Below are 15,264 nucleotides of genomic sequence, written 5' to 3' on the forward strand. Positions count from 1 at the left end.
TGCAGTCGCTTTGAGAATTCATTGAATACGAATTTGCATAAATGAAACATTTATCATAGAAACGCTTTTGGTTGGAGCACCAAGATGAATCTATCTCCATCAAAGTTTTCATCTTGGGAAATTTGCATGCTTCTTTTCCATTTACCTAAATTGGCCAGGCTCGTGAAGCCGACCATTCCGAAGGATAACCTAGGAGAACTTGACCCTAGTGATCTACCAGGCTCCCTAATGTGATTTTAACTATTGCGAATACTTGACAATTAGTGAAGAGTTAACTTCAAGGTAAATTGACGAAAAGTGAGATTTATTAGATCAAATGTTAGGGAAGAATTTATATTCACACATATAGAACTTACGCATATCTATGGATTTGACATAAAACAATCGTGGACATGGGGAGTGATCCCTAGTTGACATGACTTTCATGCTTATCACTGATACAACTACATACCCAATTCTTAAAAGATGGATTCTTAAATTCAATTTAGATGATTTATATACTTGCATGTTCAACCACATAGATTACGCTAACTTTTATCTACTTTTTCCTTCTGGTATAAATCCTTGAGCAAAACGTTATGATAGGATATGGCAATGTGAATATATAATAGAACATTGCATATAACACTTCTGCACAAGTAAAATTGAGAAATAAGATAAATAAGAACGAGAATAAAAATAAAATTCAATTTAGATGATTTATATATGTGGATGTTCAACCACATAGATTACATTAACTTTCATGTACTTTTTCTTTCTGGTATAAATCCTTGAATAGAACTTTATGATAGGATACGGTAATGTGAATACATAATAGAGCATTGAATATAACAGTTTTGTACAAGTAAAATCTCTAAATCTTAAAAATGAATAAACTAATTAGAGCAAAATTTAAGAATGAGATAAACAAGAATGAGAATAAGTTGGAAAGCCGGATAAACCGACTAAGAATAATTATGTGTAAACTAATTTTAAATATTTTTAGAAAACTAACCCTCCGGTTACAACACGTTTTGGAATTTCGATCTGAATGGGTCCACAAAATTCAATGGGAAGAGGGAACTGGATTACGAGTTAAGTGTACGGAAATACTTAGTGAAGGTATGGACAGAAAAAAATACGATTCACTTCGAATTGCAGCAGTCTATTCTACTTCTAGAACAATTCCAGACGGGCAGAGATAGAGAAGGGGAAATTAAATAAATTCGTCTATCCTTCTAAGAGGATCGATATTGTTATGTGGACACGTCGGGGAATCTGTTGATTTTGATTTAAGGCTCCTTCTCACTCTCTCTGTGTATATATATTGCATGGAGTGGAGTAGATGAGAGCAGAAAAAGGTTTCGAGGTTTAGAAAAGAAAAAGAGAAATGGAGCGTTCAAAGCTGTTGGGTTTTGTGGTCTTGATATGCTTTACTATTCCAACGATATCATGTTCTTCGGACAGACTGTTTAGTGGTTGGCCGAAGTCTAGCAGCGATGAAAATGTAAAAATAAGGGTGAATATGACGCGCAGATCAGAGAGAGAGTTGGGTTTTTCTGAGAGATTGGGTTTGGCTGTGGATCGAAGTAAGAAGCGAATGAAGAAGATAGAGGCATTGATAAGAGGGCAATTAGACGCTGAAACGCCCGTTGAAGTAGGGGATGGAGAATTTCTGATGAGCGTTGCACTGGGAACGCCCTCTGTGAGCTTCGAAGCGATTGTGGACACGGGGAGCGATCTGATTTGGACTCAGTGCAAGCCTTGCAAGGACTGCTTCTCTCAGCCTACGCCAATCTTCGACCCCTCCAAGTCCCCCACATTTTCCACAATTCCCTGCGGTGATTCTCTTTGTGACGCCTTGGGGAGTACGCAAACCGGATGCAATCCAGATTGTACCTTTATGTATCAGTATGGCGATGGTTCCTTCACCAGCGGCGACCTGGCTTACGAGACATTGTCAATTGGGAGCAGCAAGGTTAAAGGCATTGCATTTGGATGCGGGCATGACAACGAAGGACAAGGATTCTCTCAGGGTGGTGGCCTTGTGGGACTGGGAAGAGGTGGTCTCTCCCTTATCTCACAGCTGGGTTCCAAAGCAGAGAACATGTTCTCTTACTGTCTTTTGCCCATCACCGACTCTTCTTCACAAACCAGCCCCCTCTTTTTCGGCGAGGGTGCTTCCTTGAGCGGAGGAGCCAAGACTCTCCCACTCATCAAGAGCAGTATCATTCCCACTTTCTGGTACATTCCTATTACAGGAATCACCCTCAATGGTAAGGCACTAGATATTCCTCCTGGAACTTTCGATCTGCAATCGGACGGCAGCGGAGGTATGATCATCGACTCCGGAACCACTGTTACCATCCTGGACCAGGCTGCCTACTCTCCTCTTAAGGAAGCAATTCAGTCCGCCATTGATCTCACTCCTGTAGACGGCTCTTCTACAGGTTTGGATCTTTGTTACCACACATCATCCGCTCACCTCACCTTGCCAACCCTCGTCTTCAACTTCAAAGGCGGCGTGGATTACGAGCTTCCGGCAGACAACTTTTTCATTCAGGCATCTGAAAATCTCTTGTGCCTGGCAATGTTGGGTGAACCATCGGGGAATCCTTCCATCTTCGGAAACATACAGCAGCAAAACTTCCATATCCTTTACAACAATGCTCAGAACACGCTCTCTTTCAAGCCCACTAAGTGTGATTCTCTTTAAATCATCATCTCCCTCTTCTAATTCTTCTTCTTCTCTTTTTCTGTCTCTCTCATTTCCTCTTCCTCTGTCCTTCGAATGCAATATGTGATCTCGTCTCCTGCGTCTGCCTATTGCACTGTCCGATATGCGAATCATGTAAATTTTCATCTTCGTAGCTGCTTATTTTCAGTAAAATTGTTTGGCCCCTGTTGTTCTCGGGGACCTTCATTTATGGTTCCTTATGATATGCTACACTATGTGTGTTATTTTGGCATGGAAATGAAGGTGCGATAATTGATTATCAAAATATAAATTGCGAGTTAAAACAACGACAAGAGAATTTATATAATTATAAAGCATTTGTAATGGTCTTATCTTTTCTTCAAGTCTTAAGTGTAAAATAAATTATTGTATGCCTATGAATATTTTTAATGGTATTTAACTTTAAGATCCGTGTCTGTGATTTATACATTCAAATAATACTTATTTTCAATCATGTCCGCATTTCACATTACTAAGATCAAACGCAATTTAATGTAGCCTATATATAAGGTAAGGTTGTTGCTAAGAAGGTCTCTCTAATTTTCTCACAATTACTATTGTATAATTTTCTACTAGAGAAGACGAGTTCTCGAGAATTAAGAATATCATTTTGGAGCCTTTGCAATTTATTTAAAAGTGCTAATATTTAAGGCTATGCCTATATCACGATTCACGATTACCTATCAGCGCTTTATAGTGCATTCGATGACATCTTACACAAATCTTATATAGAAAACTTATTGATGGTGAATCGGGGCCTCTCATTTGAAAGGTTGCTACTACACTACAACGCACCTTAGATAATAAAATTAAATTATGTAATGTATTTGTGCTTCAGAGTATGGATGTTAGACCACACATCAATTTTCAGCCATTGATAATGTGACATGATTACTTGTTTTCAACATTTTAATAGGATTGCATTAGGTTTTGGAACTTTTTTTCGTGACCTAAAAAATTAAAATATTAGTGGACTACAACATAATAACACAATTATTGAGAAAAGTTTTGATTGCCTACAAAAAATCATAGTATCTTCACTCTTTCACCTTGTAAATCCTAACATGTTAATTTCAATTTCACATGATCTATGTTGCAGTGTCTACTTACGTATTATTATAGTCCAATGAACACAAAGGATACTAAAATCAATTATTTGAGAGAGTTGACACTTATTAGATTTTTAGATAGCCAAAAAACTTCTCAGATGAATAAAATATTGGTTGAGATAATTCTTAAATAGATATTATTATATTTATTTAAATAAACAATAATTTCTTAAAAAATATCCTTAATATAGAGGGAGAGAGAACTAATTATATATTCCAAGGAAAAAGTATTCGTAGTATTACATAGTTTACAATTGATAAAGCATTAACAAGTAAGAAACACACAATGAATAATAAATAAAACATATAAATTTAAAATAATTATTAAATCAACCTCATACTTATTTCACCTTGACAATGCAAGGAGGGTAAGAGGAGGGATGGCGGCCCAATATGCTATTCATATAGTTTCTAAGGGCATTGGACAACATCTAAACTAACATCTTAGCTTATATTTTCTTAGTTTATCCAATTGGGCGATGAAGGTGAAGAGTGGAGTGCATTTACATTTGATTAAATTCTTGTTCTAATTTCATTCTTATTATTTATTTATTATCTTGTAAAACTATTGTGCTAACTAGATAATGTGCAACCTTTGTTAAGGATTTTTCCATCTCCCTCGACCCTATCAACCACCTAAGGTGAGATGCATTTAGAGCTACAAGCGATATAAAAAATTCTATGTTTCTCAATGCTCGACAATGTATGTCACACGAGGATAATATTAGGAAGTTTTAGATTGAACCAGTTTAAACAGAGCCTCCTCTTTTCTTTTTTTATTTTATTTTGGTAATTACTCCTTCAGCAAGGCATTTAACTAGCTACAATTGCTTTGTATCCATTAATTTACTATTTTGGGTCATGAAAATAATGTATTCTAGTATAATGCCATTTCATTTTTCTTTACTTATTATTATTATTATTATTTTTCTATCGAAGATTCTTGTTGCAACGGATATAGATGCTGGAAAATATTTATTTATTATTCAATGTATAGCTAGAAAGGAAGAAGGATCATTCAATTGGGAAAGGGATAATTTTACACTCTTAACTTAAATACAATAGAGCACTACAATTATTCGGTTGGTTTACTTTTTTATGGAAGCACTCCTTATAAATCATGTATCATAGTAGAGATGTCGACATTTGAATAATTGGCCGGCACAGGCCAAACCTAATCCCAACTAACTCTTCCATCATATTGCACACGTAGACTACTTTCATATACTGTCCTAAAGAATCCCATCTCAAAGCACATAGAGGTACCATGTTTCGAGAAGTCCAATGGGAAAGTTGATCTTAGCACTCACTTGACAACATTTACTACTTTATCTATTGGCTTGATTCTTGAGGATTCTCTTCCTGCAAAAATCTTTTTCATTTCATTGAAACAAATGACATTGGATTGATTTTTCCCTTTATCTATTAATTCAATAAACTCTTTCTCATATCTTGTTAATCAATTTTTATAACGTTTAAAAAAAAATATTGGACCTAAAGTAACATTAATTGATGGTGCAGCGAAGGGGAATCCCGGACCTGCTGGATATGGGGGAGTGGTGCGTGATAATAATGGCAGGATGGTCTCGATGGTGGCCCTCTCTTTGGGTACCTAGACAAACCACTTTAGTGAGGCCTTCACAACGTATACCAATATCAAATTGGCCAAAGAGAAAGGTTTGAGAAGGGTCTTCTTGGAGTGTGACTCCCTAAACATCATTAATTGTTTAACAACTTCCTCCTCCCCTAGTTGGTCGATTAAACATATTATTGAAGATAGCCTAATGCTTCTCAGGGGATTCTACGAATTTACCATTTCACATGTCTATCGTGAAGGTAATAAGGTTGCCGATATTTAGGCCAACATTGGGGCCGACTTGCCAAGTAGGAAAGTTTGGAACATTTATGATCGGATCCCAGAGGATCTTCTTAACCTACTCCGTAATGATCATGATGCGTGCGAAGCTCAAGGGGCTTTCGGAAATGATGGAGAATGACGTCTTCCAAAGTGTCCTGGGCAAGACTTCTTCTATGAGGGGAAAGTCAAACTTTCTGGTGGCGTTTTTGATTGTTTTTGTTTAGCTCAACTCTGTTTGTGTTGCAGGTTGTTGAGAATCGGTATTTTCCAAGATTGGGGGAGATAGGAACCGTTTGGAGCCCATAGTCTATGAAAAATGATGAAATAAGGAAGCAGTATGCAAAGAACTTTCGATAAGTGTTTTTACTAGTTATATCGAGACGCTTCATGGTGCGGATGCCCTTGTTACCGAGGCCTTTGTTCATGGGTGGAAGTATGGTGTGCTCTGTGTCTATGGTATGGAGCTGGAGGTTGATGAGGAGATGGTGGATAAGGTGTCCAACATGCTATTCATATAGTTTCTAAGGGCATTGGACAACATCTAAACTAGTAGCTTAGCTTATATTTTCTTAGTTTATTCAATTGGGCGACGAAGGTGATGAGTGGAGTGCATTTACACTTGATTAAATTCTTGTTCTAATTTCATTCTTATTATTTATTTATTATCTTTTAAAACTATTGTGCTTACTAGATAATGTGCAGCCTTTGTAAAGGATTTTTCCATCTCCATTGACCCGATTAACCACCTAAGGTGAGATGCATTTAGATCTACAATGATATAAAAAATTCTTTCTTAGTGCTTGGCAATGTATGCCACATGAGGATACTATTAGGAAGTTTTAAATTGAACCAGTTTAAACATAGTCTCCTCTTTTCTCTTTTTTCTTTTATTTTGGTAATTACTCCTTCAGCAAGGCATTTAACTAGCTCCAATCGCTTAGTATCCATTAATTTACTATTTTGGGTCATGAAAATAATGTATTCTAGTATAATGCCATTTCATTTTTCTTTACTTATTATTATTATTTTTCTATCGAAGATTCTTGTCGCAACGGATATAGATGCTGGAAAATACTTATTTATTATTCAATGTATAGCTAGAAAGGAAGAAGGATCATTCAATTGGGAAAGGGATAATTTTACACTCTTAACTTAAATACAATAGAGCACTACAATTATTCAGTTGGTTTATTTTTTTATGGAAATAATCCTTATAAATTATGTATCGTAGTAGAGATTTGGACATCTGAATAATTGGCCAGCACAAGCCAAACCTAATCCCAACTAACTCTTCCACCATATTGCACACGTGGACTACTTTCATATACCGTCCTAAAGAATCCCATCTCAAAGAAAACAGAGGTACCATGTTTTGAGAAGTCCAATGGGAAAGTTGATCTTAGCACTCACTTGACAACATTTACTACTTTATCTATTGTCTTGATTCTTGATGATGCTCTTCCTGCAAAAATATTTTCCATTTCATTGAAAGAAATGACATTGGATTGATTTCTCTCTCTATCTATTAATTCAATAAACTCTTTCTCATATCTTGTTAATCAATTTTTATAACATTTAAAAAAAATATTGGACCTAAAGTAACATTAATTGATGGTGTGGCGAATGGGAATCCCAGACCTGCTGGATGTGGGGAAGTGGTGCGTGATAACAATGGCAGGATGGTCTCGACAATGGCCCTCTCTTTGGGTACCCAGACAAATCACTTTAATGAGGCCTTCACAATTTATACCAATATCAAATTGGCCAAAGAGAAAGGTTTGAGAAGGGTCTGGTTGGAGTGTGACTCCCTAAACATCATTGTTTAACGACTTCCTCCTCTCCTATTTGGTTGATTAAACATATTATTCAAGATAGCCTAATTCCTCTCAGGGGCTTCTGTGAATTTAACATTTCACATGTCTACCATGAAGGTAATAAGGTTGCAGATATTTAGGCCAACATTGGGGCCGACTTGGCAAGTAGGAAACTTTGGAACATTTATGATAAGATCCCAGTGGATCTTCTTAACCTACTCCGTAATGATTATGATGCTTGCGAAGCTCAAGGGGCTTTTGGAAATGATGGAGAATGACATCTTCCAAAGTGTCGTGGGCAAGACTTCTTTTATGAGGGGAAAGACGAACTTTCTGGTGGCTTTTTTAATTGTTTTTATATGGTTTATGTCAACTCTGTTTGTGTTGCAGGTTGTTGAGAATTAGTATTTTTTAATATTAGGGGAGATAGGAACCGTTTGGATCCCATAGTCTGCGAAAAATGACGAAATAAGGAAGCAGTATGGAAAGAACTTTCGGTAGGAGTTTTGACTAGTTATATCGAGATGCTTCATGGTGTGGATGCCCTTGTTACTGAGGCCTTTCTTAATGGGTGGAAGGATGGTTTTATCTGTGTCTATGGTATGGAGCTGGAGGTTAATGAGGAGATGGTGGCTAAGGTGTCCAAAATTCTGAACAAGGGCACCAAATTCTACAAGCATAAGAAATGTGCGATGGTGGCGATGAAAACCTTTTTCCCGCCGAAGGAAAGGGAGAAGGTGAGAAAGAATAATAATGTTGGGTGGGAGAAAAAATCACTTTCAAAGCCATGGTACGAGGTCTCAGAGGTTATCGTGCGCCGCCTCACCGTTGATGGTAAATTCTGTAGCTTACTTAGCTATCACTTTGTCATTATTAATCATTTTCGGCATCACAAGTGCATTTCCTTGGCCTTTTATTTGGTCTCATCATTGAATAATAGCATTAGGGCTCACGAGAAATGTGCATCCTCCCTTGTTCTCCATGAGGGCTTATTCCCGTTGATTATGAAGTATGCCAAGACTATCAATGTCGAGAGGAATACGAGTGCTAAAACTGGTATAGAATACAAGAAGAATGTCCATATTCATTATGGGGAAATCTCTTCTGATGAAGAGGTGGACTTCGATGGGAACGAAGTCTTTCACATTTATAACAAACAAGGACCCTCATCGTCTAAAATCCCTAACCGTACTAGCAGAAAATAAATTATTTTATCTAACGAGGAGGATGACCCTGAACATGTCCCTAATTCGGTGGACGGTAGTTCTGATGTGAAGGTTAAAAGAGTGGCCAGCGTTTCTATGTCAAGAGCTATTGACAAAACCAAAGTATTTAACAATGTCAACGAGAATTATTCTAAGCGACCGAATGCCTCTCAGATTGATTTGGACGGGCCTGCGGAGGATTAGGGTGTCAATGTTTCTATACCTACTCTTGGTGGTGGGTTTACTCCTAAGGAGATGGTTTGTCGGTCCCTGAGAATACGATTACGAATATTAACTTGAGGAATTTAAAGGATAACCAAAATGCCCAATTCACCTAGATTTTTCAAGAGATTAATAATCTCAAAGAGAAGGCCAATCCACCTAATGGGGACCTCGACAGTACTAGGTCTCGAATACGCATACCCTGGCTAATGGTATTAAAGACCTTAAGGAGGAACATGAAGAGCACATTAAGGCTTTGGAAAATGACTTATAAACATCAGCATAGTTTGAGTGTGGTGGTGGAGGTGAGTATGTCTGCCATGAACAATACTAGCATTGGTCTACGTAGACTCAATGAATAGGCTGAAGTTCTTCATTATATTTCTCAGGGCAAGTGCCCCACTGGTAGCACTGAGATGGTGAAGAAAGATAAGGTTGTGAATGCTGGTACCTGTAAGAAACTTAGGGCTCCCTCAGAGGATGTGGATGCGGATCTGGATACGAAAGAGAAGCCCCTACTTGGTCGAGCGACGAGGCTCCATAGAAAAGATAAGGGTGTGACCCGTGTTGACAACATCATTAAGAAAGTTCAGAAAATCAATGAGGATGTCATTCAGAAGAATGACAAATTGGTCAAAGTGTTGTAGTTTTGTTATGTAGAAATTCTGTATTGTTCTTGTCTGTTGTTCTATGGGGCTGCTTTTCCCTGGTTTTTATGGGTTGGTTCGCATCTGTTTTTTTGTTGGGTCCTTGAAGGTCGAGTTTTTATGATAATATTACAATAATACTAATACAATTTACATGATTTGTATAGTTTATTTCTATTTGAAAATAAAAAATTATTCTATTCTATTTACATTTTCACCATAAATTACTTGAACTATTTAAACAAATAGGTTTCTATTCAATAATATTATTATTATATATAATACATTAACAGAATAATAAGTAAATAACTTAAAACCCACTAACATAGTCATTTTAACACATACAAACATAGTAAATTTTGAAGTGTCTATAAAACCCATACAACTTTTTTAGGGTTTCGGAATTACTAGATGGTTTGATTTAGACAAATGGAAACATAAAGGTTGAGTGTACTTAGTAATTAAAAAAGGTCCCACCATTCACTTATCATGGGAAACCGTGCAACAACTAAATTGTATAGAAATAAAAAACAAGAAAATAATGACATTTATGAATTATTAAAGAGGCACACGGAACAAGTGGCAGGAACCCTAAAATTTAGATTGTGAGAGCTCAAATATTTGAGAGTACTATGTTTGCATTAATGGAGGAGTAGAATTTTCGAAAAAATCTCATCTGATCGTGACTGCAAGAGGAGAGATAGTGGTAAAATGAGAAGATCGAGAGATGATGGGCAGTGCACACATTCTGACAAAAAATGAAGAATAAAACTAATGGACAGCGGGCAGCTCCAATATTCCCAATCGTCTTGCAATGCTGTCTCCTTTACTCACAATCGTTGATGCCCAAAAACAGCTCATCCAATTCATATAAGAGACGCCTTCGGCATAATAAATTCATGTACTATTTTCCCTCTTCTATAATTTCTCTCATATGAAGCATGCAATCACCATTTCTAAATAAAGCTTTTATATGATAGGATGTGGTAGTATCAATATACCATAGGGCACTACGTCACAGAACCTTTTGCACATGAAGATACCCCTAAACTTACTACTCATTTTCATATTTCTTAATCTTCTAGATTGTTAAATAGGTTCACGTATTTTATTGATGTCTATTTAATTCTTGAGATATAAGCTACTCACTATACATAATTTCTCTATTTTTTAGGCTCTCATGAAGGATTCAAATGTAAAGAATGAGTATCACATGCTAGTATGTGCCAAGGTCCATTACTCTATCTATATTAACTATTATTTGACGTCCAAGCATCTAATTTAAACGATATATTCCACATTCCATATGCTTTGAGATGTATTACTATTTTAGGATTCACATGCACGTCAATGTATGGTCAAAACATAATGGTAAAATATTTTAATCTAGTCAAACTATCCTTAGTTTTGGGTATATTATTAGAGGATGGATTAATTCAACCATATATCAAGAAATGATGCAATCTTGTCGAAATCTTGGCCCATTCTCTAATTAGCCACCCTTATTAATTTACATACACCCCCTTATATTCTATCTTATCCCGTGGATTCATGCACACATTCGTATGTATCACATTTATTATTAGATTATTCTCCATCCACACCTCAATGTCTAGGCATTTATTCTCTACATAAGTATTAGCCTTTTTTCTGTTATTGGTCAATAATGGGGCGTCCAATCAATATTGCACCATACAATACTGACCCTTGAGATTTAGCAATTTAAATTCGAATTTTTTAACTCCAAACCTTTTATTCTATCATAATTACATTTAGTACCTGTTTTATGTGATTTATTGAACATTTTGGTTTTTGAAAGAATTCAATGTGCATTTATTTAACATGCAGTCGCTTTGAGAATTCATTGAATACGAATTTGCATAAATGAAACATTTATCATAGAAACGCTTTTGGTTGGAGCACCAAGATGAATCTATCTCCATCAAAGTTTTCATCTTGGGAAATTTGCATGCTTCTTTTCCATTTACCTAAATTGGCCAGGCTCGTGAAGCCGACCATTCCGAAGGATAACCTAGGAGAACTTGACCCTAGTGATCTACCAGGCTCCCTAATGTGATTTTAACTATTGCGAATACTTGACAATTAGTGAAGAGTTAACTTCAAGGTAAATTGACGAAAAGTGAGATTTATTAGATCAAATGTTAGGGAAGAATTTATATTCACACATATAGAACTTACGCATATCTATGGATTTGACATAAAACAATCGTGGACATGGGGAGTGATCCCTAGTTGACATGACTTTCATGCTTATCACTGATACAACTACATACCCAATTCTTAAAAGATGGATTCTTAAATTCAATTTAGATGATTTATATACTTGCATGTTCAACCACATAGATTACGCTAACTTTTATCTACTTTTTCCTTCTGGTATAAATCCTTGAGCAAAACGTTATGATAGGATATGGCAATGTGAATATATAATAGAACATTGCATATAACACTTCTGCACAAGTAAAATTGAGAAATAAGATAAATAAGAACGAGAATAAAAATAAAATTCAATTTAGATGATTTATATATGTGGATGTTCAACCACATAGATTACATTAACTTTCATGTACTTTTTCTTTCTGGTATAAATCCTTGAATAGAACTTTATGATAGGATACGGTAATGTGAATACATAATAGAGCATTGAATATAACAGTTTTGTACAAGTAAAATCTCTAAATCTTAAAAATGAATAAACTAATTAGAGCAAAATTTAAGAATGAGATAAACAAGAATGAGAATAAGTTGGAAAGCCGGATAAACCGACTAAGAATAATTATGTGTAAACTAATTTTAAATATTTTTAGAAAACTAACCCTCCGGTTACAACACGTTTTGGAATTTCGATCTGAATGGGTCCACAAAATTCAATGGGAAGAGGGAACTGGATTACGAGTTAAGTGTACGGAAATACTTAGTGAAGGTATGGACAGAAAAAAATACGATTCACTTCGAATTGCAGCAGTCTATTCTACTTCTAGAACAATTCCAGACGGGCAGAGATAGAGAAGGGGAAATTAAATAAATTCGTCTATCCTTCTAAGAGGATCGATATTGTTATGTGGACACGTCGGGGAATCTGTTGATTTTGATTTAAGGCTCCTTCTCACTCTCTCTGTGTATATATATTGCATGGAGTGGAGTAGATGAGAGCAGAAAAAGGTTTCGAGGTTTAGAAAAGAAAAAGAGAAATGGAGCGTTCAAAGCTGTTGGGTTTTGTGGTCTTGATATGCTTTACTATTCCAACGATATCATGTTCTTCGGACAGACTGTTTAGTGGTTGGCCGAAGTCTAGCAGCGATGAAAATGTAAAAATAAGGGTGAATATGACGCGCAGATCAGAGAGAGAGTTGGGTTTTTCTGAGAGATTGGGTTTGGCTGTGGATCGAAGTAAGAAGCGAATGAAGAAGATAGAGGCATTGATAAGAGGGCAATTAGACGCTGAAACGCCCGTTGAAGTAGGGGATGGAGAATTTCTGATGAGCGTTGCACTGGGAACGCCCTCTGTGAGCTTCGAAGCGATTGTGGACACGGGGAGCGATCTGATTTGGACTCAGTGCAAGCCTTGCAAGGACTGCTTCTCTCAGCCTACGCCAATCTTCGACCCCTCCAAGTCCCCCACATTTTCCACAATTCCCTGCGGTGATTCTCTTTGTGACGCCTTGGGGAGTACGCAAACCGGATGCAATCCAGATTGTACCTTTATGTATCAGTATGGCGATGGTTCCTTCACCAGCGGCGACCTGGCTTACGAGACATTGTCAATTGGGAGCAGCAAGGTTAAAGGCATTGCATTTGGATGCGGGCATGACAACGAAGGACAAGGATTCTCTCAGGGTGGTGGCCTTGTGGGACTGGGAAGAGGTGGTCTCTCCCTTATCTCACAGCTGGGTTCCAAAGCAGAGAACATGTTCTCTTACTGTCTTTTGCCCATCACCGACTCTTCTTCACAAACCAGCCCCCTCTTTTTCGGCGAGGGTGCTTCCTTGAGCGGAGGAGCCAAGACTCTCCCACTCATCAAGAGCAGTATCATTCCCACTTTCTGGTACATTCCTATTACAGGAATCACCCTCAATGGTAAGGCACTAGATATTCCTCCTGGAACTTTCGATCTGCAATCGGACGGCAGCGGAGGTATGATCATCGACTCCGGAACCACTGTTACCATCCTGGACCAGGCTGCCTACTCTCCTCTTAAGGAAGCAATTCAGTCCGCCATTGATCTCACTCCTGTAGACGGCTCTTCTACAGGTTTGGATCTTTGTTACCACACATCATCCGCTCACCTCACCTTGCCAACCCTCGTCTTCAACTTCAAAGGCGGCGTGGATTACGAGCTTCCGGCAGACAACTTTTTCATTCAGGCATCTGAAAATCTCTTGTGCCTGGCAATGTTGGGTGAACCATCGGGGAATCCTTCCATCTTCGGAAACATACAGCAGCAAAACTTCCATATCCTTTACAACAATGCTCAGAACACGCTCTCTTTCAAGCCCACTAAGTGTGATTCTCTTTAAATCATCATCTCCCTCTTCTAATTCTTCTTCTTCTCTTTTTCTGTCTCTCTCATTTCCTCTTCCTCTGTCCTTCGAATGCAATATGTGATCTCGTCTCCTGCGTCTGCCTATTGCACTGTCCGATATGCGAATCATGTAAATTTTCATCTTCGTAGCTGCTTATTTTCAGTAAAATTGTTTGGCCCCTGTTGTTCTCGGGGACCTTCATTTATGGTTCCTTATGATATGCTACACTATGTGTGTTATTTTGGCATGGAAATGAAGGTGCGATAATTGATTATCAAAATATAAATTGCGAGTTAAAACAACGACAAGAGAATTTATATAATTATAAAGCATTTGTAATGGTCTTATCTTTTCTTCAAGTCTTAAGTGTAAAATAAATTATTGTATGCCTATGAATATTTTTAATGGTATTTAACTTTAAGATCCGTGTCTGTGATTTATACATTCAAATAATACTTATTTTCAATCATGTCCGCATTTCACATTACTAAGATCAAACGCAATTTAATGTAGCCTATATATAAGGTAAGGTTGTTGCTAAGAAGGTCTCTCTAATTTTCTCACAATTACTATTGTATAATTTTCTACTAGAGAAGACGAGTTCTCGAGAATTAAGAATATCATTTTGGAGCCTTTGCAATTTATTTAAAAGTGCTAATATTTAAGGCTATGCCTATATCACGATTCACGATTACCTATCAGCGCTTTATAGTGCATTCGATGACATCTTACACAAATCTTATATAGAAAACTTATTGATGGTGAATCGGGGCCTCTCATTTGAAAGGTTGCTACTACACTACAACGCACCTTAGATAATAAAATTAAATTATGTAATGTATTTGTGCTTCAGAGTATGGATGTTAGACCACACATCAATTTTCAGCCATTGATAATGTGACATGATTACTTGTTTTCAACATTTTAATAGGATTGCATTAGGTTTTGGAACTTTTTTTCGTGACCTAAAAAATTAAAATATTAGTGGACTACAACATAATAACACAATTATTGAGAAAAGTTTTGATTGCCTACAAAAAATCATAGTATCTTCACTCTTTCACCTTGTAAATCCTAACATGTTAATTTCAATTTCACATGATCTATGTTGCAGTGTCTACTTACGTATTATTATAGTCCAATGAACAC

At 36.9% G+C, this 15,264-nt stretch overlaps 2 protein-coding genes across 2 annotated transcripts; both read left to right on the top strand.

The window, feature by feature from the left end:
* The first annotated feature begins 1,369 nt into the window (after positions 1-1,369).
* LOC131871341 (aspartic proteinase nepenthesin-1-like) lies at positions 1,370-2,695 on the top strand. Its single transcript, XM_059215959.1, has one exon. It carries the CDS (start codon positions 1,370-1,372, stop codon positions 2,693-2,695), a length of 1,326 nt encoding a protein of 441 aa, XP_059071942.1.
* A 10,088-nt stretch (positions 2,696-12,783) lies between these two features.
* On the top strand, positions 12,784-14,109 carry LOC131871342 (aspartic proteinase nepenthesin-1-like). Its single transcript, XM_059215960.1, has one exon. The coding sequence runs from the start codon at positions 12,784-12,786 to the stop codon at positions 14,107-14,109; it is 1,326 nt and encodes a 441-aa protein (XP_059071943.1).
* Positions 14,110-15,264: the final 1,155 nt, after the last annotated feature.

This window comes from Cryptomeria japonica, unplaced genomic scaffold (genome assembly GCF_030272615.1).
Source record: "Cryptomeria japonica unplaced genomic scaffold, Sugi_1.0 HiC_scaffold_396, whole genome shotgun sequence".
Lineage (NCBI taxonomy): Eukaryota > Viridiplantae > Streptophyta > Pinopsida > Cupressales > Cupressaceae > Cryptomeria > Cryptomeria japonica.

Excerpts from the sequence above, each read along its gene's own strand:
- LOC131871341 (XM_059215959.1), top strand. The coding sequence starts at position 1,370 with ATGGAGCGTTCAAAGCTGTTGGGTTTTGTGGTCTTGATATGCTTTACT.
- LOC131871342 (XM_059215960.1), top strand. The coding sequence starts at position 12,784 with ATGGAGCGTTCAAAGCTGTTGGGTTTTGTGGTCTTGATATGCTTTACT.